Source organism: Triturus cristatus, chromosome 4_2, assembly GCF_964204655.1.
Source record: "Triturus cristatus chromosome 4_2, aTriCri1.1, whole genome shotgun sequence".
NCBI classification, from domain to species: domain Eukaryota; kingdom Metazoa; phylum Chordata; class Amphibia; order Caudata; family Salamandridae; genus Triturus; species Triturus cristatus.
Window position 1 is genome coordinate 65,377,622 of NC_140586.1, and position 24,112 is coordinate 65,401,733.

The 24,112-nt window shown below is 41.4% G+C and overlaps 1 protein-coding gene across 2 annotated transcripts in view; it reads left to right on the plus strand.

Moving 5' to 3' along the window:
• The window catches only part of LOC146832982 (complement C3-like), a 1,287,425-nt gene that overhangs the window by 1,022,560 nt on the left and 240,753 nt on the right, over positions 1 to 24,112 (plus strand). For both annotated transcript variants that reach the window (XM_085600525.1, XM_085600526.1), the window contains exon 33: positions 11,737 to 11,788. In XM_085600525.1, the coding sequence (XP_085456651.1) occupies positions 11,737 to 11,788 (52 nt within the window). The remainder of the gene's footprint in view (positions 1 to 11,736; positions 11,789 to 24,112) is intronic.

Genomic DNA, 24,112 nt, shown 5'->3' on the forward strand with positions numbered 1-24,112 from the left:
CAAGAAACACGTATACACCATGTTGACCCTTTTCCATGCAATGTATTCTAAAACGCCATTCTCATTCATACATTCACAGCAAACCTGTTCACAAGAGTGACAGAAAATGTGGTATTAGTGTTACATTTTTGTTTACATCCATACCCGCTCACTTATGCAATTAAAGGATTCATGACCACACGGTTAAACAAAACCTACTGATTGGCCTTGCCGTGAAGGAGAAACACGTGTTGACACACACTCCCGATCTGTGAAACGTTCACCCCACTTTCTCGAAATTGAAACCAGTGCATGTGTCCGACGAACTTACTGCCGCTTATCTGAATGCACCAGTGGCAGAAGATAGTCACCATCTTGCAACAACACAATTAAAGGGAGGCATGTCTGTCTCTCCCCACCGCCACATGTCTCTGAGTCTTACTGTCTCATGCGAGATCTCCCTCTAGGAGACAGCTGACACCGACTCTTCCCCTGAGACAGTACGGGAGATGTGTGTGTGTGCATAGTGTGTGTGTCTATATGTATATATCTGTGTGTGTATGCATGTGTGTGTGTTTGTATGTGTATATGTTTGTGTATGCATGTGTGTATTGGTGTGCAAGTATGGGTGTGTCATTGTGTTCATTTGTCTTCATGGATGTGTACACATATGTTTGTGTGTATACCTATGTCTGTGTATGCATGTTTGTGTGTATGTATATGTGTTTGAGTATGTTGGTGTGCGTGCTTGTTTATATGTGTATGTAGGGTTGGTGTGTTGGTGTGCATGTATATGCATATGTTTATGCATGTCTGTGTGTGTTTGTATATGTTCATATGTGTGTGTAAATGCATGTGTGTGTTTGTATGTGTGCATAGTTGTGTATGCAGGTGATCAGAGGGAAGAGTGCACTTGAGGGCAAAGAGGAAAACATACAGGGAAGAGTATGTGAGGGCAGAGAGAAAAATACAGAGGGAAAAGCACGTGAGGGCAGAGAGAAAAATACAGAGGGAAGAGTCCATGTGAGGGAGGAGAGAAAAATAGAGAGGGAAGAGCTCATGTGAGAGCAAAGCGAAAAATACAGAGGGTAGGGCGCATGTTAGACCGGAGAAAAAAACATAGAGGGAAGAGAGCATGTGAGAGCAGAGAGAAAAATATAGAGAGAAGAACACATGCGAGGGCAGAGAAAAAAATACAGAGCGAAGAGCACATGTGAGAGCATAGAGAAAAAATTCAGAGGGAAGAGTACATGTGAGGGAAGAGAGACAAATACAGAGGGAATAGCATGTGTGAGGAAAGAGAGAAAAAAATGGAGAGGGAAAAGCACATGTGAGGGCAGAGTGAAAATACAGAGGGAATAGCACATGTGAGACCAGAGAGAAAAACATAGAGGGAAGAGCATATGTGAGGACAAAGAGAACAAGTACAAGCTATGCCAAGCGGAAGTGATCGCGTTTGCGATCAAACATCAAAGCGGCGAAAGTGAAAGTAATCGAGCAGAGCATCAAAGGGCTGGGTGAGAAGGGAGGGGGGAATGCAAGGAGCAGAGGAGCAGCTGTGCACATGCACGCCATCGTGCACTCAAGCCCTAGGGCAGCAAAACCATGTGGGTAGCACTTTTGAAAGCCCACTTACAAAATGTCTCAAAGAGACAGCTTTCGCTGTCTCAGCGAGACCTAAACAGCAGCGGCAAAATATTGATTTTCTGGCAGGAAGCCTAATGCAATCAAATACAAGTACTGGCAGAATAACACTCCTCTCGGTTTAAGGTGATGTAGACTTTAATAATGAAAATTACACGGAAAGCAGGTCAGGATGGGTTTAAGCAGTACAGAGGGCACAGACGATATGAGTTATGAAGATCTATCTATGAGGGAGAGAGCAATAGCTGTTATATCCTTACGAACAGGACTGCCGACTTAGGATCTGGGGAACCAGGCTAGAGTGATGGTGCCAGCTCAACGTCCTGTGATACAGCAGGACACATAGTTCATCACGCTATATACATAAAATAATACAAAACAATGTTCATGAGCTGCAGATCCTCTTACTTTGAAGTCGGAGAAAGAAACAGGCGCCCTTGACAAACTGCGTCTGACATTTGATCTCTGTCTTTGAATAGACAGAAATGTGATGAGATAAGAACAAGATTTACAGGCATATTCACAGAAAGAGAGTGGAGTGAGAAGGGAATGAAAACAGGTCCGATCGTGTCAATTGCTTTTCAAGAAAGAAAAATTAGTCCGTAAAACAGATGGTAAAATGGTTTCCGGTTGATTTACATTGTACTTGGTCCCTGTTCTCAGAGCAGGCTAAGCACAGCAAGAGGCATGACAAATGCATGCCATTGACAGATGGGGATAAAGAATGCAGAATGCATTGTAAAAAATGCAGTCATTAGTGAGAGATGTGCTGACGTAGTGACGCAACTCCATTGAGTAGCTGAGCGGTTGTTCGGATCGGAGCAGCGTTCAGGTCTTGCCCTAGAAGCCAATGCAGCTGGAGATCGTTGCCACCGTTGTGAGCCTAGGCTAGGACCGGACCACAGAGGCCACGGAGGCCACAGGAGGATCTGATGGCAGCGGCTGTAGGCGCAGAGCGACGTCCTTGTTATCTGGCTGCTTCCTAGCACCGCCACAAGCTGCCTCGAGCTGCCAATTCAAGCCTAGGTCTGGGCTGTGAAGGCCGTGGGAGGATCTAGCACCAGCAGTTGGCGCAGCACTCTGGTCACTTGGGAGTTGCAGCTGAAAAGCAGGTGAGTGCTGTGACTACCTGTGAGTACTTGGAACCGGAGTACCGGAGTATCGGTTACCGGCTAAATAGTTTTTTGTGATTCCATCAGGGGCCTTGTCTCATGTTGTTTCGGCCGGTTTGGCTGAGGCAAGATCTAGTTTCAGCCCTATCACGAATTAGCGGGAGGAGGAGAGGTAAGGAGCAGGGGCTGAGCACGGGGGTGGTAGACTGGTAGACACTGCGTGCTGAGTGTGACCTGGGCTCCCGCAGAGGCGGCCCAGCTAGGTCTGGGTGCGGCTCGTGGGTTGCCTGGTGTGCTCCCGCTCGGTCCACTGTCCCACTGCCTTAGAACCCTAGTGCCTCATTCTAAGTCTGGACTGGACCTAGTCATTTTTTACAGCTCACTATAGTTACAGTTACAGCCACAGCCACAGTTTACAACTTTAGCGGCATCCTCAGCCACACCCTAGGACTCTCTGCTGTTGCTGCTTGGGCATAGTGATTCTTCTACCACTGAGCTAAATCAGGCAAAAGAAGGCACAAGGAGTGCAAAAGTGCATAAGTGGCATCGATTTTGCCCTTGATTTCAAACTTAAATCCTGACCCTAACCCGCTGAGATCGCTTGCAGATTGGCACAACCATAGCTGCTTGCAAGGCAGGGAGTGTTATCTGTGCCCTATGACCCCCACGGAAGCATCCCAGTAAGTACTGGGTGCAGCTTGCGAAGTATGTCAGGAGGCCCCACTCGTGCTCTCTACCAGAGTTCTGCATAGGCCTGTGCGGTTCTGCTTCTTAAGGGCACACAACATCAGGCAACCATCTCTTATGCATCTTACGTGGGCTGCTCAGTGAATGCACTTTGTGAGCGTCCGCGATTTAAGCACCGTCTGAGGTCGTAGAGAAGTGTGAGTTGACCTCCTATTGGCCCAGGTTCTCAGTCAACTGAGCTCTTGCGTTATCATGTTACTTGCTCCCTTGGTCTTTTGACACATTAGAAGAACGAGCCAAGTGTCCATTTTCCCAGGACAGGAGTGAGACTAAGATTAAGAACAGTCTGTATAGACAGAAGATGCCTGCGAAATGCTTACGATCTGGTAGGCTAATTACATCCGCAGGGCCAGGATTAGAGCCCATTTCTGGTTTGACTGGAAATGCATCTGATCGCTCTTGTTCACCTAAATTACTTAAAACCATCAAGCGAAAGAAACCCCAAGACCATCTGTCCCTTTTAAAATCTCATTCAACAGTATTTGCTATGTTTACCAAGGGTTTGAGGAGCAAAACATTATGGACTAATGAAGGGAAAGTATCCCCTGGTGATGTTAATACGGATGAGTTGGGCACGGATATGGTCATCTCATAATTGTTAGTTCTGCACCAGAGTAAGTTTATTGACCAGAACTTGGTGGAACCCTCCATTTTAATTCAACCTATCCAGCCTAGTGAACAACGTCCGTCAAACATATTGGTTGAAGATATGGAAACAGACATGGAAGATGCTAAAGTAATTTTTCAAAATAAAAACCGCTGGTAAAAAGCTATGACTTGAATCCGCGGTTTCGCTGAAGTGAATGAGCTCGGTGTTTATACCTGACACTGTAAATGTGGCAGAGTCAAAATCAGGATTGACTTCACTTAGAGAGTTGTCACCCCAGAATTAACACTGTGGGGTTGAATGTTGCTTTGACCCTGGGGATTTAGAGGACATCACGCTACCAGATATTGCTATACCTATGGGGGGAAGTAATGGAGGTTAAATTAAAATCACAGACTGCTCGAGAATCAGCTTTAAGACTGTCAATAGACTGTCCTGCTAGTTTCCCACGAATGCCAGCTTTGTATATCAGCACACCTTCAAGTGTTTTTCTCTCTCACTCATTGGGGCTATCGAATTCTGAAGCGTCCCTAAGTAAAGGGGCACATGATATATGGCAGCTAATGACTGAGAGGGTAAATGAAAATGAGGGTGTAAATGAGAATGGGGAGAGACAACTCTGATATATTAAGTGCTTTAGAGAGGATTCTCTCATCAATTGTAACTTTGTTGGACAAATGTACTGTTAACTCTTCTCATGTGTTGGATATATTGTTCCCGATCTTGGTGGGTGTGCAGCACCTCACTTCTGCCGCTACCCCCCTAGGACAGGTGGAAAGGGTAGCAATATGAATACCCAGGCTACTCAGACTAATATAGCGGTAAGGGAAATGGGAGCCCTAGTGGGATTTTCCGGTGACTTATAAGTTACCGCAACCGGGCGGTTTGGGGATATTACAGCACTAAACAATATGTTCAAAATCAGTTAGCTGTGGATAATTACCCACCAGGTGTAAAGGAAAATACAAAAGGTTCGTCACCTAAGAATTCCTCTTCTTTTTATCCAATTTTTAAAAAAGGAAACTCCAGTAATTCCGGTAATCCAGCCTGTACAACTGTTCCCTCTTTTATTAAACAGTCTAAGGTTGAAACTGTTTTTGATTTTCTTTAGGAGGGTGCCTCTCAATCTGAATGTAATGGGGTAAAAGCACGGAATGAAAAGAAAAAAAAGTACCGGCATATTACAAAACATAAATTCAAACAATTGAGATTTTCTGAAGCCCCAGAAGAACTTGATAATGCTATTTTGTCCCAAAAAGGAAAATAGTTCAAGGCAGTCAGGCCCCATGGTGATCACGAATTGGACTGTCAGAATGAAAATGTTCTTCCTTCCTCCTCAAATATGATAGAAGTGTCCATATTGAGGGGGGGGGGTTAGGACAAGAGAAGGGGTATAAGGATTTGAGGACAGCAAGTTACAATGAAGGGGGAGGATTGGGAACTGAACTGAAAAAACAATAGCCAGGGTCAGACAAGAATGTTAAGGCAAACATGGGAAGATAAGCAAATAATACCTTTTTAGAGGCAGGGTGGATGATGGATAGTTCTCCCTTGAATCTTTGCCATACGGAGACTCTCCACGGATTGATAGTGCATAACCAAGGAAGGTTGCAGGAAGGGGGGGCAGAGTTTTCCTCTTTTTTTTCTTTTACCTCTTTTTCTTCACCCTCTGCAAAGATAGTAGAGCTGGGGGTAGAACAACATTATAGTGATAAGGCATTAATAAGGTGTAGCTAATACCCTGATCTTTGCGTCCCTTTTTTTACAGAGAACTAGGCCCACTTAATTGAAGTCGCCTTCTGCAGTTAGGATCTGATATTGGAGCGGTTTTATTGGTGCATCGAAATAGGTTCCTGAATTCCAAAGTTACTTTTAGCTCTGGGATAATTTCAAAGTTAGTCTTGGTGAATGTCAATAATTTTAGGAAAAACGGGATTGACATATTTCTACATGAGGAGCCCGTAAATTTGAAAGTTATTATCACAATCTCTGTTGGTAGTAACACAGGGAAAATAGTGATTAATATTGCGGGATATGAGGATCAAAGGGCTACCATATCCCGTGGAGAAGCTGAATTGGCACCGTTGAGCTGGGTAGCGGGAACACTGAATGCTCCTAAAGGAAAAGAAACTCCCCTGTTGCAGAGGTAGCACCCTGGGAAAGATCCTATCCTGGAATGTGGTAGGTGGAGGAAACCCATGTTTTAAATTGAGTCCGCTAATGATTTATAATCCATGGATAATCTGCCTTCAGGAAACATGGAGCTACCTAGATTTTAGTTTTGGGAATTATTTTGTCTTTTGTTGTGCAGCAAAACCTTCAGCAAAAGGTCACACAAGTGGGGGTTTGGCTATCCTGCTTCGTAGTAGCATAAATCGAAACACCCATGTCTAAACTATGTATGTGTTTAAAATTGAGCTTGGGTAATGTGACACAAGGTCAGCACTCAACCCTTTTATTGGTAAACCTATACATTCCTCTAGGTAGGGCGTCCGATTCTCTTGCTGACTCCATCTTTTCTTTTGTGCATAGAATCAGTACCTCTGAAGATTGCACATTGATAATTGTGGTAGGTGGTTTTAATGCTAAAATCTCAAATTGTTCTTAGTTGGCGTTTAACAACTGAGAATTGGAAGATTTATGGTCTATTCCTGAAATAGTATTGCCAGCTCATACGCGATTGGATAGGAAAGGGGAAAGGGTTGAGTCTCTTAGATTGTTTGAGAACAAATAACATAGTTATGTTAAATGGGAGAATTCCAGAGGACTCCCCTTCCTCCCTTACTTTCCAAGTTGCCCGGGCCAGTCATTAATTTACTATATGGTGGTATCATATCAACTCTTTGAAGCTTTTACGCAGTGTAAGATAATGAGGACGGATCTGAGTGACCACAGTATTTTATCAGTGGATGTTAATCTGGAATTTAAGATGCTTGATCGTTGGAATCCAAGAAATGAAACTTTTACGTATAACAGAACAAATGGGTGTATCTATTGGTTTAATAAAAATCTGACATGCTTAGGGAGATATGTAAAAAATGCGAGCTCTGGTCCTGGTCAGGAAAATCCAATTAGTTGGTATGAGAAGCACTTTGCTCTATTTAGATTATGTGGAAGTAAAAACCTAGTCAATAGCATTGACCATCCGGTGGTTACTTCGTGGAAGTAAAAAAATAAAAGCTACATTGGGAATTGAATGCTTTAGTATGGGGTCAATTTAAGCAGGTATCATTGTCCAGGCAAAGGGTAATTAATAGGTTAAAGCGGGCAAGAACCAGACTTAAGGCTTCCGAACATAGGGGGAGGGGTGGAGGATTCCAAATGGATCAAATTGAGAGAGGTCGCTCAATCTGGTGACGCACATAAATATTGGGCCCCAATAGCCGAATTCCGAGATAGTAGAACTAAGGCAGAAGCCATTTAAATATCTGATGCAGAATGGACCCAATATATTTCACAGCTATATGCACTGAACTCTAGGAACAGTTTTAATTCAGAGTCAATTGCTGAGCCCTCCCTGGAGAAAATCTATGGATTTCCTTCTTGTAAGGAAATAGAGAGTTTTATTAAAGGGGCAAGGTACTCTGATGCGATGGGCCTGGACAATCTCCAAATAGCCACCATTAAACAAGATAGCATGGCATTGGCACAATTCCTTTAGCCGGTGTTTTCTTACTGCTATGCTTACGGAATCATACTGCCCTCTTGGAGAGGAAGCATAGTGGTCCCACTATATAAAAGGGGCCCAAGACTTATCCTGCCAGTTTTAGGCAGATCTCCTTACTGGATGCAACCTGAAAACTGTTTGCCAGGAGCATACTCCTTCAGCTCCAGGATTCGGCTTTTGGTAATGACCTTGTACCCATAGAACAAGCGGGATTCCGTGAGCATAGCGGGAGTCTGGATATTTTTTCTATAACATTTCTGTTTAACAAACCTTGATTGAAAATATCCAATAGGTAGGGGAATGGTCTTATATGTCTCCTTTATAGATTTCTCAACAGCCTTCAACCGGGTTGACTGGAGGACGCTGTAGAGGAAACTGGTCGCAATGGGGATTCCAGGGCAACTGTTAAGATTGATCATTGCATTGCATTCTTCTACATGGACACAGGTGTTGATGGCAGGTAACTAAGGCTTGTCAAGTAAAGTGGTAACTCACAAGCGAGAATGCCTATTAGCCCCACTCCTCTTTTCCTTGTACATCGATGATCTGCTGAGCCGGGTTGGGCATTATAAAGGAGACTCGCTAAAATTAGGTCCCATGTAATTGTGTTGTCTACTTTATGCGGATGATGCTATCCTATTGGATCTAACTCCAATAGGTTTGCAAAGGCGACTTAATGAGCTAGGTCATGACTCTGATGATAACTTTAAAAAAAAAAATTTAAAAAAAAGGTCTCGGTGATGTAGGGTAGAACAAACATGAATTGTTTTTTAGGTAAAAACAAGCTTGAGGTTGTGAAGCAGTGTCCGTATCTGGGAAGAATTTTCTTGAGTAAGTGCTCCAGCAATGATCACATTGACCAGTGCAGAAGTAAAGCAAAGTCAAGTCAAATAAACTTTATTCGGCTTAAAAGACCATAAAAGTTTGAACAAATAGACATGCAATACAATCTAAAAACTTCTACATAGCATATTTGAGCAATACCAAGTGTAAAAACCATGCACTCAATTTCAGGAATTTAGAGAGTTAAAAAGAAATATACATCTTCTTGATATCAGATTCACAATACAACCTAATACGACATAATTCCTAAAACTTAGTTAATACATAAATAGAATTATAAAAGGTTTCATCATTCGGAGTCAACTATTGTAATTCATAATGTTTTCTGATAATCATTGCACCTTTATTAAAATTAGCCACGGCAGTGCAAATATCAAGTGTGGCCAAAGAGTGTAAAACATCAAAACCTTCAATATAGGTACATGGTCGGGTTGCCCTCAAGAGGGGAGCCAGAAATGTTCCTCTTGGATCTGCGTAGAGGGAGCAGAACAGCATAAAGTGCATGGTGCTCTGTACTGCCTCATTATCACAGGGGCAAGGTGTGAGTTTGTCGACCCATCCTGACTGTTTTGGGAATGCCATTAAAAAGTGCAAAGTGCGTAAGAGAAATCTAGTTAAAAGAAATCGAACCTGGGCATTAGTAGTAAAAGTGAGATAAAACTACTGTTGAACAGGATACACACATGAAGGTCCTGGCAGCACCCCATGTGAGCAGAGCTCACTTGCCCTAGAATAGTATGTCTTTTTTATGATTGTTTTCGCATTTGAATTAATACAAGCAGGGTTATTGTAAGAGTGCCCCAAGCCTAGCTTATAGAGTCTATCTCTTACAAAACGAAGCCAGGGGATCGACAAAGCACTGTCTAGCTGAGTGCAATACTTGATAACGTCACTTGTGTATGTTATATCCTCTGACAGCCAGATTTTGGCCCATAAAATAAGGAGGGTGGTGTCTATTCGATCCTGTAAAAATTCTAATCCCAACTCCTGATGGCAAATGAGTGAGGGGGGACTATTAGGGGTCATCAATAGCCTTTTGGTAAATGTATTTTCCTTGACCTAAGGTTGGTGGCTTTTGTGGTAACCCCAAACTACTGAGCTGTAGGATGTGACAGATACACATTTCGCTTTATATAAAGTAACCAGCTCTGTCACCGGTTTATGACCTAATTTGCAGGCAAAACTAAAAAGCCTCTCCACAACTTTGCTGGTATGTTGCACCCTGGCAGTAACCAGAGGACCCCAATTCACCATAGTATTAAAAATATTCCCCAGGTAGGTAAAATTAGTCAGCTTATCAATAGTTTTTCCTCTTACAGTAAACTGTCTTCTTTTGGTAGATTTAGGACCGCACACCATTATATAAGATTTAATAAAATTGACTTTTAAGTCAAGGGCTGACATTAAATCGGTAAAAGCATTGAGTGACTTTTGAAGGCTGTTTGCTGTCAAAGACATTAGCACAGTATCATCCGCATATGATAATAGCGAAACTGGGTTGCCACCTATTCGGGGGAAGTCAAAATTCTTATCTATTAAAAATACCTCAAGGCCTTTGGTATATATTAGAAAAAGAAACAGAGCTAAAATGCACACCTGCCTTATACCTTCTGTCGAAACAATGGGACTAGTCTTTTTCCCCTGGGAACCATACCTTATGACGACAGTATTGGAGGCATGAAGCCTGCATAGGAGGGAGATAAGAGTCTCCTCAACACCCATTGTCCACATTAGGGCCCACAGCTTCTCCCTGTTAACAGTATCAAAAGCACTGGACAAGTCCACGAAGGCCAGGTGGATGGAACCCCCCCTGGCCCTCTTGTACTTTGCTTAGCGTGATGAGGGCTGGAGCTGGCTTTATCATTTAATCACATGAAATTCTTCTTCTCTCACCTCACCTACCTGGCCATTTCAGCCTTGGTAAGCTTCTCAAAGCTAAACTTTGTCTAATAGAGAAGTAACAAAGGTAGAACAAAGGCACACTGTTACTATGCAGGTAGCATACCTAATTATGGAGCTTGTCAGCCACATATACATGATGTCACCATTATGCCTCCCTGTATAACCATGGCTCCCCTTGAAACCATTTACTTTAACAAAAAAAATTTAATCGGAGAATCAGTCAGCAATCATTACGTCAACAATATTGATGAGAAGAGCAATTGTAAACCCAATGTGGGGGCAAAGACTGCCTATGTCAGGGAATCTCGGTCTGGGGACTGCTTCGTGAACATCAGAGAGGCAACAGATACTTGGGATTTTAGGGGCTGAACTCATTGTTTACCTATCCTCAGAGGCTTGCTGCCTAGGAATCTCGCCAATAACTCCTGAGCCTACAAATTGGCACTGGATGTGTCAGTGGCAACAGCATTATGGTGATGATGGCCTCTCAGGGATGTCTGGTCTCTGCGTGTCTCAACTTAGTTGGTCGGCGGCAAGCAATGCTGGTCTCCCTGCTCACAGTTGCGTGTAGCAGTACATTTCGTCTCTTTGCGTCTTCTGTTGACTACTTCCTGAGAAGACATATTTCCTCAATTCTATTGTTTGCACGAACAACTTTTTCCAGTTGCATGTGAAAGCAGTCTGAATAATCAGGTGTCATGACCCTTACGATCCACCCTCTTCCCACAATGGGGTTTGGTGGGAAGAGGGGACTTTTCCTCTAACATATAGGGAGAAATACATTTCTATACACCAGCAACAATTTCTGAATTTAGTTTTGAGAGGTAGGAATTTGAATTAAGTTAATGTTAGCTGGTGTCTGAGGAAATGTCGAAATCTGATGGCATTGAGAAGGCTCAAGTACAGGCACGGATAACGTATGCATCAAAAGTGAACCCAAATACATTTTTCATGTCATGTTAATTAGTATTGTAAGGATGAGAACCAAATGATAATTAGGACCTGTTTGGTGCTGTACCCAATCATTGTCAACATAACTTATTTTCAGCTGCTAGTGATTTTTTAACACAACATTCAGTTGAGCAGGTTTCTCTACACTGGTGTATTCCTATTATGTACCCAATTATACGGACATGATTTACATATTTTCGAAAATGTTAAGTTAGACTGCAGCCCTTTGGGGTGGAGAGCTTGATTTATATGATACATGTATTTTCTTTCATTTCTCTCTCCAGCTAATAGACCAGAAGGTGCACAGTCCACTGTCCTAATTGAAATCTGCACAAGGTAAGTTACCATTCTGGCACCCCTAAATAAACACAGTACAGATACCACTGATACCCTAGCTAATCTTATGTGATTTCTCTCTTCACTCAATACACTGACCTCCACTGTTATCTCCCCTGTTGCATGGTTACTTGAGGGTTGTAACCCCTGATTTCAGCTGGTATCCCTGCATCTATTCTGGAGATTACACATTGCTTTCCCAAAACGAGAAATTGCCTGTGTACCTGAGAGTACCGGGTCTAAACCACATCTTATTGTAATGGCACAAATCTGCACACATGTATCTCTCACATATGCACACATAAACACACACACACACACACGAGTCTGTATATATTGAAAGAAAAAAATGTAAAACCTAGTTATATATAGAACATAAATTATTAAAACAATATAACAACATTTTAACTACATAAACATTGGAGACTCTATAGTTATCTTTCTGACTTAAATTTTCTCCTTGTACACCAAACAATATTATCGATAAATTAAATAAGAAAACAGCAATAAAAAACATTTCACACGACATGCTTTGTTGCTATACATCATTTTATTTTATTTTCAATAACTATCATTATAAAATCAAAAATGACTTCTATTATTAATTATGCTTTCTAATACTGCAAAATGACTACATACAAAAGGGGGGAGTTACAGTTAATGTGTTGTGTGTCAATATTTTCAATATTATCATTTGCTTCTAGTAGAAAATGATATCAATCGTCCCAGGTGGATTCAGCACAGCTTAATATAATAAACAATGTAGGTGGTCCTAAATTTCTGAGTATGCATTTCAATTCTCCTTGTCTTCTAAACCGATCATCAGATTGTCCACCTTTTTCCAGTGGGGAATAAATGTTGATAACTTCTGGCTTTTAGAGCTTTTTTCCCAGGAGTATTTGGCTCACCTCTAGCTTCTCTTATCCGATAAAGTTCTAAAGCATCACTCACCATTTATCTTGAATGTTGTGGGTGTATACTAAAATGTTCATATATTTCTTCTGCTTGTTCCTGATTAATGTGTCCTTAATTGGCCTATTTCATATTCTTTCTGAAATAATAAGTCTGTAGAAGAGATGAAATTAGCAATGTCCAAATGTTTGTAGTGTATATTGTTTTTTGAAAGTAATCTATTGCTTTCCGAACTTTGTAAATGCTTATTAATTATTGGCATTTTTTTTGGTCTGTTGTAGGTACTCCATTGACTAAAATTACTAATGGTTCCTCTATATTGCGTTGTATGCCCAAAGTATTTATGTTTTTTGTAAAATCTAAAGGAAGGAAAATAACTTTTCCTTTGAGTTCACATACTAATTCATGTGGCTGAAATGTTCTTGATTTTGGTTGCATTCTAACAATAGTTTAAAAAGAGTGTACACTGTGAATTAAAATGCTTTCATATAAATTAAGTTGCATGAGTGCTGATGAAATTGGATACATTTCCAAATTGTTGTGAATCCCACATGAGGGTATGCAGTTATGGTCTATTTTTGCGAGACAGTAATTGCAGTTTACATGATATTAGCAAACATTGTATTTTGTTTCCATAAATAGAAAGTTAAATTTCTCCATGCAACATTTTCCTCACTTTTAGTTTTCTCAAGGACATCAGTCATCTTAACCTGCTGCCTATAATGTGTTCTTCAGCAACATATCAAATCTGGGTATTTCGAAAAGTTTGTTTTGAAATTCCAGAATATCTATTTTGTTATTGATGAAGTCCATTAAAGCATGTTGTGCTTTATTCTGGGTGAAAACAACCTCTGGACAAATATTAGATGTCAAAAACTGCATCAAAGTATTTAGACTTTATATAGGACCTGATTTAGATTTCGAAGGACAGGTTACTCGTCACAACGGTGACGGATATCCCATCCACAGAAATATAAATCCCATTGTATCCTGTGGGATTTATATTTCGGCTACAGGATATCCGTCACTGTCTACATCTGGACTATAGCCTGTAATACTGTTAACTTGGGCTGTATTACAGTGCAATAGAGTATCATTTAGTTGGTTTAACTGAAATGAGGGTGTTTTCCCAAAGTATAATGACTGCACAAGTTTTCTTATTGTTGAATGATGTGTGGAAAGTATCTTGATGTGATGAAATGCTGTGTATCATGTGATTTCTGAGGCCAGGAATGTACTTGTAGGTTAATAATCATGTGAAAGGGGCAGGCGTCTGTGTGTAAAAGTAGTGCAGTTGTATTGTTTTCCAAGAGTCACCATAGTGGCAATATTTATTGTTGGTATTTACCACGAAAGGCCTCTGTTAACCCAATGAGCAGTAGGTTAACTTTGTGATTCATGTTATCCAATTTTTAGTTGTTTTTCATTGTCATGTGACTAGAAAAGAATCTTACATGCCGTTGTAGTACATCTGCAACTTCATAGCAGCAGACTAGTTTACTTAGTGACATCATTGTAACAATTGGTAGTAATTTCCTACATTTGTAGCCCAAAATAAATGTTAGCCAATCATTGTCCTCTTTTTTAGAATTTGTGAATGAAGAGTGGTTTTCTACTGCCCAATAATAAAACTCTGAATAGCGTTCTCTGCTCTAGGGAACGTCCCCGTGGGCACTACCAGGCCCCTGAGGGGTATTTACACAGTTTGTAGTCAACGTTGTATGAATAAATTGATCAACAATCATTATGGCTTCATTCATATTTATTTTCACCCTTCATATGAATTCATTTTGATGCAATCGTATTAAACATCAATCATTGGTATTTCAGCTGATGCATACTCCTTAAGCTCCAATGCATTTTGGGTTATACACCCTTCTTCAGGGAACAATGTCCAGTAAACTAAGATGAATTTGGATTCAATACACGAGGGGACTAACAAGTAATGCAATGTCTGAACTAATATCTCTGGTGTTGAAAAAATTGTGTTACCGGTTGCCCTAAAAGGTGAGGAAATCAGCTCAAATTTAAGGTGCGAGTGCTACCATAAAGCGTGAATCACAACGTGGATTATGGAGAAAAAATGTACTGAACTAGCGAAATCAAACGTGTGAGACCGGGTAAACAAACTCAAGTGCTCGGAATCTACGCGATGATGCGTAACGAGTAAAGCGACCCAAGTTATGACAACCATGTGGGATAAAAAAGACAATTAGTGCTCGTTTAAAAAAAAGACAATAAGTGTTCGTTTAAACCATTAGTGCTCGTTCAAAGAAACAACAACTATGTAAGCCTGTGAATATCAAAAACTTACTGGAGTGTCAGTGCATCGCGTTCTCGAACTGCTACACGGATGTGCTGATCTGTGACGGTTAGTGAAAGTTAAACAGGCGTATATCAACTGTGGGCATCGATGATGGACTACCATATATTAGTGCTACTGCGGCGGCCATATTGGAAAAGATCGAGTTGAACAGTATGATTTATTGCTGCTCAACAATAGTTACACGAGGTGAAAAACAAAGTGAATGAGTCCATTGCAATAAAATAATAATGAGTTCAATGGTGGGGTAAAGTAAAAGATGATGATAACTTCAAAAGTGGGGTAAACATAGAGGGTGACTGGGTGATGAGACCGTGTAAATCAATAAAAATCTGTGTGTGTTCTGTTGTTATGTTATGGTGATTTTTAAAGCGCGCGATTACCCGTTAGGTGTCCTGGCGCTAACAACTACTTCTCCAAGGGCGAGATCAAGAGAGGGAGGGTTAATTTATAAACAGCCACGTCTTCAGGTCCTTTCTGAAACAAAGCAGATTATTGGCATTCCTAAAATGGAAGGGCAGTTTATTCCAGGATTTTGCTGCGCCAAAAATTAAACTACGACCGCCCCAATGGGCCTTTTTAGTAGTCGGACTGAGATCAACTTTGCTTCCAGTGAACGGAGCAGGCGAGGTGGGGTGTACCATTGAAAATGATTTTTAAGATGGTCAGGCCCTTCTCCATGCAAAGCCTTAAACACCAGGCATAGGGATTTAAACTGCACCCGGTTCCCGACCGGGAGCCAGTGCAGTTTTTTGATCACATTGGAGATAGGGGCAAATTTGGGGGTACCTGTGAGAAGTCTAGCCGCAGCATTTTGCAGCATCTGAAGCTTACGCAAGAATTTTTGCTGTATGTTTGAATATAGACTATTACAGTAGTCCAGCCTTGATAAAACTAAGGCCGAGACTACTGTTCTACGGCTATCTGGTGGAAGCAGGTTCAGGATTTTTTTTAATGTTCTTAAGATGTAACCTGTTTTGGAAACAACCGCCTTGACCTGGGGGCCCATGGAGAGTTTCACATCTAACAGGATACCCAAGTTTTTAACTTTATCCACTGGGGTAGGGAGGGGCCCCAGAGAAGCCGGCCACCAAGAGGGAGTCCAGAAGTTAGGGTTATTTCCAAACAACATCACCTCGGTTTTATCCGAGTTCAACTTTAGGCAAAAGCTTGCCATCCAGTGTCCTACTTCCACCATACATGACTGGAAACGCGTGTCCACTCCCGTTTCCTTGCCCGGTAGCAATGATACCACAATTTGTGTATCATCTGCGTAGGCAGTAATCCCAAACCCATAGCTACTAATAACTGGAGCTAGGGTGGCTACATACACATTAAAAAGGGTCGGAGTTAAAGATGACCCCTGCGGAACGCCACATGGTAAAGAGAAAGATTTGGAATGAAATTTACCAAGAGCAACTATCTGGCTTCTGTCCGAGAGGAAGGAGTTAATCAACTCCCAGGCTTTGCCCTGAACCCTGCATTTCCTTCTCACCAATCAAATGAGCTGGATAATGAACAAAAGTATATACACATCATATGGAAAATTAGACAAAAAAATAATTATGTTATTAATCACAGTGTTAAACGTGGTCCAAATTAACCATAGACACATCGGTACCGATCAACCATAGACCATTACAAGTAACAGTTGTATTCCATTCTGTCATTTATTCCGAAGGATTTGACAGTTTCCAATGATTTTCTCTTTGTATGTAAAAATTTATTGTTGTCACGTCCTTCTTGTTTAGTGATGACTTCTAAAATCAAAAAGTTTAGTTGGATAATGCTCTGTTGGTTTTCAACAAAATGACAAGCAACTGTTGATTTGGGATTTCTGTTGCGTATGTTGGATTTATGTTCATTTAATCTGGTTTTGATTTTGCATTCAGTTTTTCCCACATATGATTGACCGCAAGGGCATGTCAATGCGCATATAACGTTCGTGGTGACGCATGTTGCAGTGACACGAAGTTTGATCTTGTTTCCTTTTCGTGGATGCGAAATCATGGTTCCTTTAATGATATTATTACAGTTGTTACACTTGTAACATGGCAAGGTGCCTGTATAGTTGGTTTTATCATCTTGGACAGGATGTTTCAGAATTTCTCCTAAATTGTGACTTCTTTGGTATGCAAATATTGGCGGTTCTTTGAATAAGTTATTAAATTAATGTTCTTGTGCAAGGATAGACCAATGTCGTCTGATAATTCTTGATCATGGTTGAAAATTTTGACACTGCTACCAGGAGTGTGTTGTCCTTATTCTCAGTTTTTGTAAGTAACTCAATTCAGGTTTTTTGTGAACTGCGTTGTTTCGCTTGTTCCAGTACTGACTTGGGGTAACCTGTGTCACTGAATCTCTGTTCAATTTCATTTATTCTTTTGGTTGCTTGGCTGGTTGTGATACAATTCTTTTAATTCTTAACATTTGGGAATACGGAAGATGGTGTTTTAAAGTTTCTTGGTGGAAACTGTTGTAATGTAGGGTATTATTACGATCCGTTGATTTTCGATGAATGTCCGTTTCAAATCCAGTGTCAGTTTTAATTATTTCTACGTCAAGGAACGTAATACGTTGCTCTTGTATTTCAGACGTGAACTGAATTCTCTCATTTATGCGATTTAGATTATATTGTGCTTTCGTGAGTTCTGGTTTTGGCCCACCCCAAATTACAAAAATATCATCAATGTATCTGAGAAACAATTTACTGTGTGCTTTCCATGGATGTTGGGTTAAAATATGTTCTTCCTCAAATCTTTCCATAAAAATATTGGCATACGCTGGCACGGCGGAATTCCCCATAGAAGTTCCTGACTGTTGGTGGAACCAATGTTCCTTCCATTTAAAGTAACTGTGATAAAGAGTGAAGTACAACAATTCCATCAGGAAGACTTTCATATCTGGATCAAAGTTGGTTTTTAGCAGTGTGTGTTCCATGGCTTCTATGCCCAATTGGTGTGGTATTGAAGTGTATAGCGCTTTTATGTCCATGGTACATAACAGGATAGGCTCTTGGTTGTCGATTCTCACTTGTTGTAATTTGATCAAAAAATCAGTGGTGTCTTTCACGATAGTTTGCATTTTGATAACGCTCGGTTGGAGGTATCAGTCTAAGAATTGACCGATAGGTTGATGTATACTCCCTTTGGTGGATACTATTGGACAAAATGGTGGAAATTGTAAGTTCTTATGAATTTTCGGTAGCATGTATATAGGTGGACTTTTTGAATTTTCCTGTATCAGGAATTTCTTAGTTCAGTCGTTGATAGTTCCATTTTCGTAATGTTTGTTGATGATGGATTTCAACAATTTTAAGAAGGTTTCTGTAGGGTTGGTTTCCAATTTGGTGTAGATTGTCTCATCCGACAGGTGTTTGTCGACTTTATTTTCACATAAGTTGTATTTAAAATCACTAGGGCACCTCCTTTGTCAGCCTTCTGGCATGTTGTTGGCGATCTTTTTCAAAATGCCGAGTTCTTTTTGTGTGAGGTTACTTTTTCTGGTTCTCTTTGTGTAGTTAAGTTTCTGTAATTACATTTTTACGAGGTTTTTCAAATGTATCAAGGGTCTTATGACTGACCGGTAGCATGTATGTGCTGCGGGGTTTAAGCCCACGTAGTTGAACTTCCTCCACTATGTGGCGTTCTTGCACAACATTCTCAAAGAAGTGTCTTAATCGTAATTTTCTCATGAGTTTAAAGAAACTGATCTCAAGCTCTAGGTTGTTAGTGTGTGTCACGGGAACGAACAATGTTCCTTTTAGTAAGATCCTTAATTCTCTTTCCTCCAATGGTTGATCTGAAATATTGATTACCAAATTCAATTCGCTTGAGTTCTCTTCCCTTTGTCTTTCTTCGTTCCTGCTGTGGTACTCCTGGTATTTGGAACTTCTTTTCCTTTGCACCTCCTGGGTCTTCTTTTTCTTATGGGCCTGATTCTAAAAAAGGTTCCCCCGAAGTGTGTGGCTGTTCTGTGGTCGGTGTGGTAAGGTGTCTTTGTGGTCTTGGTTTATTGAATGTATTGGTAGGTCTATTGGAGGTTTCGCTGCCTGATGACGATGTCTCAGATTGTTGTGTCTCAGGTCTATTTTGTTGACGGCGTGCATACACCTCTGCCCAGCTATATACCTCTCCCAACTTGTAGTCCACTGTGTCTCGTCTGAACTTCCTTATTTTTCTTTCGTTTACTTCCTGTTCGTGTTTGGTGAGTTGTTGGTTAATGTCTTCCAACACCTTTGACCAGTCTTCAGTGGACATTGAATTGGTAAGTTCAGTTGTAACTAATACAATTTCTTTAGAAAGAACCTCTAAAATATTTGATAACAATTCAATGATTAGGAGAATTAAATCTAATGAGCATTCAAGATTGCGAACCACCGCTCCTTGAATTTTTGTGCATTTTTACACAAAGAAGGTTTAAGTGCATTTCTTAGGCCTTGCGGTATGCGTTGTGCTCGGTGGTACTTTATTAATGTAATTGTGTGTAGTCGCTGGTTGATCTCACGTTTCGATAAGTATAATAATTGCTTAATGTTTTGTTCTTTGTTGCGATGAGTTCTAGATTGAGTGGTCTCCTCGTGTATCAGGGCGTAAATGTGTGTGGCTTCCTCATTGGGGAATGCAAGCGTATCTGCTCTCAAATCTATAAGGTTTGCGATGTCGTCATATACCATGGTTTTTATTTGATGGATGTAGGTGTGCTGCGGATTAGGGACGGATCAGTAATATACTCAATGTGGTTAATCGCGCACAACCTTAAATTTGTGGTTGGTTAATTGAAGTTCAGTGTGCTCCTTGGGTCTGTACTCCGGTCCAGTACACAATTTAAACAATGAATAGCGTTCTCTGCTCTAGGGAACGTCCCCGTGGGCACTACCAGGCCCCTGAGGGGATATTTACACAGTTCGTAGTCAACGTTGTATGAGTAAATTGATCAAACAATCATTATGGCTTAATTCATATTTATTTTCATTCTTCATATAAATTCATTTTGATGCAATCGCATTAAACATCAATCATTGGTAATTCAGCTGATGCATACTCTTTATGCTCCAATGCATTTCGGGTTATACACCCTTATTCAGGGAACAATGTCTTGTAAACTAAGTTGAATTTGAAATCAATACACGAGGGGACTAACAAGTAATGCAATGTCTGAACTAATATCTCTGGTGTTGAAAAAATTGTGTTACCGGTTGCCCAAAAAGGTGAGGAAATTGGCTCAAATTTAAGGTGTGAGTGCTACCATAAAGCGTGAATCACAACGTGGATTATGGAGAAAAATGTACTGAATGAGCAAAATCAAACGTGTGAGACCGGGTAAACAAACATAAGTGCTCGGAATCTACCCGATGATGCGTAACAAGTAAAGCGACCCAAGTTATGACAACCATGCGGGATAAAAAAGACAATTAGTGCTCGTTTTAAAAAAAGGCAATTAGTGTTCGTTTAAAAAAAACATTAGTGCTCGTTCAAAGAAACGACAATTATGTAAGCCCGTAAATATCAAAAACTTACAGGAGAGTCAGTGCATCCCGTTCTCGAACTGCTACACAGAAGTGCTGATCTGTGACGGTTAGTGAAAGTTAAACAGGCGTATATCAACTGTGGGCATCGATGATGGACTACCATATATTAGTGCTACTGCGGCAGCCATATTGGAAAAGATCGAGTTGAACAGTATGATTTATTTCTGCTCAACAATGGTTACACGAGGTGAAAAACAAAGTGAATGAGTCCATTGCAATAAAATAATAATGAGTTCAATGGTGGGGTAAAGTAAAAGATGATGATAAGTTCAAAAGTATGGTAAACATAGAGGGTGAACGGGTGATGAGACCGTGTAAAGCGATAAAAATCTGTGTGTGTTCTCACCAAATCAAAGGAGCTGGAAAATGAACGAAAGTATATACACATCATATGGAAAATTAGACAAAAAAATAATTATGTTAATAATCACAGTCTTAAACGTGGTCCAAATTAACCATATACACATCGGTAAGGATCAACCACAGACCATTACAAGTAACAGTTGCATTCCATTCTGTCATTCATTCCGAAGGGTTTGACAGTTTCCAATAATTGTATCCAATGATTTTCTCTCTGTAGTAAAAATGTATTGTTCTCACGTCCTTCTTGTTTAGTGATGACTTCTAAAATCAAAAATTTTAGTTGGCTAAAGCTATGTTGGTTTTCATCGAAATGACAAGCAACTGTTGATTTGGAATTTCTGTTGCGTATGTTGGATTTATGTTCATTTAATCTGGTTTTGATTTTGCGTTCAGTTTTTCCCACATGCGCTTGACCCCAAGGGCATTTCAATGCGTATATAACATTCGTGGTGTCGCATGTTGCCGTGACACGAAGTTTGATCTTGTTTCCTTTTCGTGGATGCGTAATCATGTTTCCTTTAATGATATTATTACAGTTGTTACAATTGTAACATGGCAAGGTGCCTGTATAGTTGGTTTTATCATCTTGGACAGGATGTTTCAGAATAATAAAATCCTTCATATATCTCTTTGTAGGTGACTATTTCTCATTCTTACATGTCAGTGCAAGAGTAAGATGGTCCATGATTGGGTTGTTTATCACGGTTTTATTTTTTGGGTGAGAGAATATGTTAAGGAAGCATATTTTTAAAGCAAATTAAGGTTTGAAAGGAGTAGAGATTGCATGGATTAGGGAAAGAGGTTTCAGATGGCAGCATACTCCCTCTTCTTTCCTCCTTTAGTGCACGTGAATATCCAGACTTTATGATCTTCAACTGTGGTGGAAATTATATTGGCCGCTTAACAGGAGTAAGATCAGGTATGGAAATGAAGGGGGGCACTCGGTGGCGCACATGCAAGATGGCCACACACCAGTGAGGCACCGGTGGCCCAGAACATTAATCCAGCATTATCCTGCAGAGAGTCTCAAGGGCTCGGCACCTGCTGGAATGCACTGCAGAGACTACAAGAACTGTCATCACTTGGCACTGCCTTCATCAGGACTGAGCGGTCTTTCAGCATGCGGAGGAGCTGGCATTACATGAGCCTGCAGCGCTAGGGGCCGATAAGGCCCTGAATCCCGAGTGTTGGAGATCGCGGAAACAGGGCGGTGAGCACTCACTTGCAGACCTAGACTTCAGCCGGAGTATGACCGGGAACAGAAAGCACAAGATACCAGTGCTGCAGAGAGACGGAAAACCACAGAAGCACTGCGACGGGCAGAGGATTCTCCCCTCCCCCACCATTACTGATAGCAAGACGGCAATGGGAGGTAAGGAGTAGTGCACGACAGCCAGAGATAACCAACACCATGGGGCCCTCAGTGAAAGGCAGGATAAGCGCCTGGTGCGTAGCACAAAGTATATGCGAATGCATGATGTCTCAAAGCTGAAGATGGACACAGTCACACAGGCACTCTAATCCTACCTGAGCTGACGCGGCGAGCCACCATGCAGTATGGCTTTTCAAAAGAAACAAGGTCCCATTCAATTCGAATCGGTATAGTCTCACAATTTTCCAGTCAAAAATTGGAATTTACACGTTCTTAAATCGAGAAATAAATGTGATTTTAATAACAATACGGCGAAAAACAAGTAATAAGTGATAGAATAATTGAGAAACCCGTGAATAGGTTAAAAGAAAATCAGCCGATTTCCTTACTGCAGGCAAGTGACTTTAAAATGTGACTTTGAGTGTTTGCAGAATAGAAGATATAGGTAGTCACAATCAGTTAACATCTCATACTCGAATACAAAATACAACGTATAGTTAGGAGTTTAGAGATGTGAGTCGACGACGTTTCGATCCCCATAGAAGTAGTGGGATCTCTTCAGGACAAAACGATGGAAAGATGCCTGGGAAAGTTTGCCTGGGTAGGTGTGGGAGAGAACGGGAGATGGAAAGGGCAGAATGGGTATAGAAAGGGGAAAGAGGGATGGGGAGAAGAAGGGGAGACATTAATAAAATGCATAGAAGATGAATGCAAGACAGGGTGCCATTTGTAGTTGCAAGATTTGGCAAGAGTAGCGCTGAAAAACGGGAGGAGCGGGTGGGGAAACCAAGGGTGACAAGGGGAAAAAAGGTGATGGTAGTTAAGAAAAAAACGAGAGAGGTTCAATTGAACGTATAGAGCAAGAACTAAGGGGGTGGGGTGAAGAATGAGTGAGCGGTGATAGGAGAATTCAGAGATACGTAGCTGTAACGATCAACAGAAGGTATGGAAGTAGAGCGAGACATGGTGAATCAGAGGGGAAGAGCCAGGAGTGTAAAGGATAAGGGTGAGGATAGTTGAAGCGCTGAAGCCGAAGATGAGTGCGCTCAAGGAGACGGAGAAGGTCGTGCTAAATAACCGGAAGGAGAGCAAGATGCCAAGCAAGGAACTTACTGTGCATGGACAGCGAAGGGAAAGGGGCGGCAAGGCACTCCTAGACCCTTAAACCGTTTCGGTACGAGAATAAGGAATGCGGGGTGTGTTGAAGCAATTTGGAGGAGTTGACGCCGGTGGGTCCGGTAGAGCGTTGATAGCGCGTGAATTGGTGCGAATGCAGTCTCACAGCCGGATACGGAAGGGAGAATTACGTCCTCAGCACAGGAGAACCAGCATCTAAGGGGCAGGAGGATAAGGTTAGGCAGGTCAAGGGCACATCGCGAAGGGGCAGAGGTGCCGAGGGAATGGAAGAGAATGGAGCCGTACCTGAAAAGGGGTTCCCAAGGAACGTGGTCCAGCGGGGTCTGAGGAGTAACAACAGTGCTCGTAGTCACCCTCCTGAATCGGATTCGAGTGAGGAGGCCGGAAGAGGCGGGCACTAGTAGTGCAGTCCACCGGACGGGAGGAGTGGAAAGAGAAAAGGGGTGGGAGACAAGGGGCGGGGAGTGACGGCCATGTTGGATTGGGGACGGGGAGCGAAAGTAACAGAAATTGCGTGCAAGTAAGGGGACAGCATTAGTGCATTGAGTGCAATAGAGAGGGGGGCAATAATAACCCATGAAGGTAGGAGAATGATGAAAAGGGTTGCAGAGAGGACAGGGGGGAGTGTGGGGTTAAAGGGGGAGAATGAAAAGGGAAGACAGATGGGAAATATCAAAAGTGAAGGGG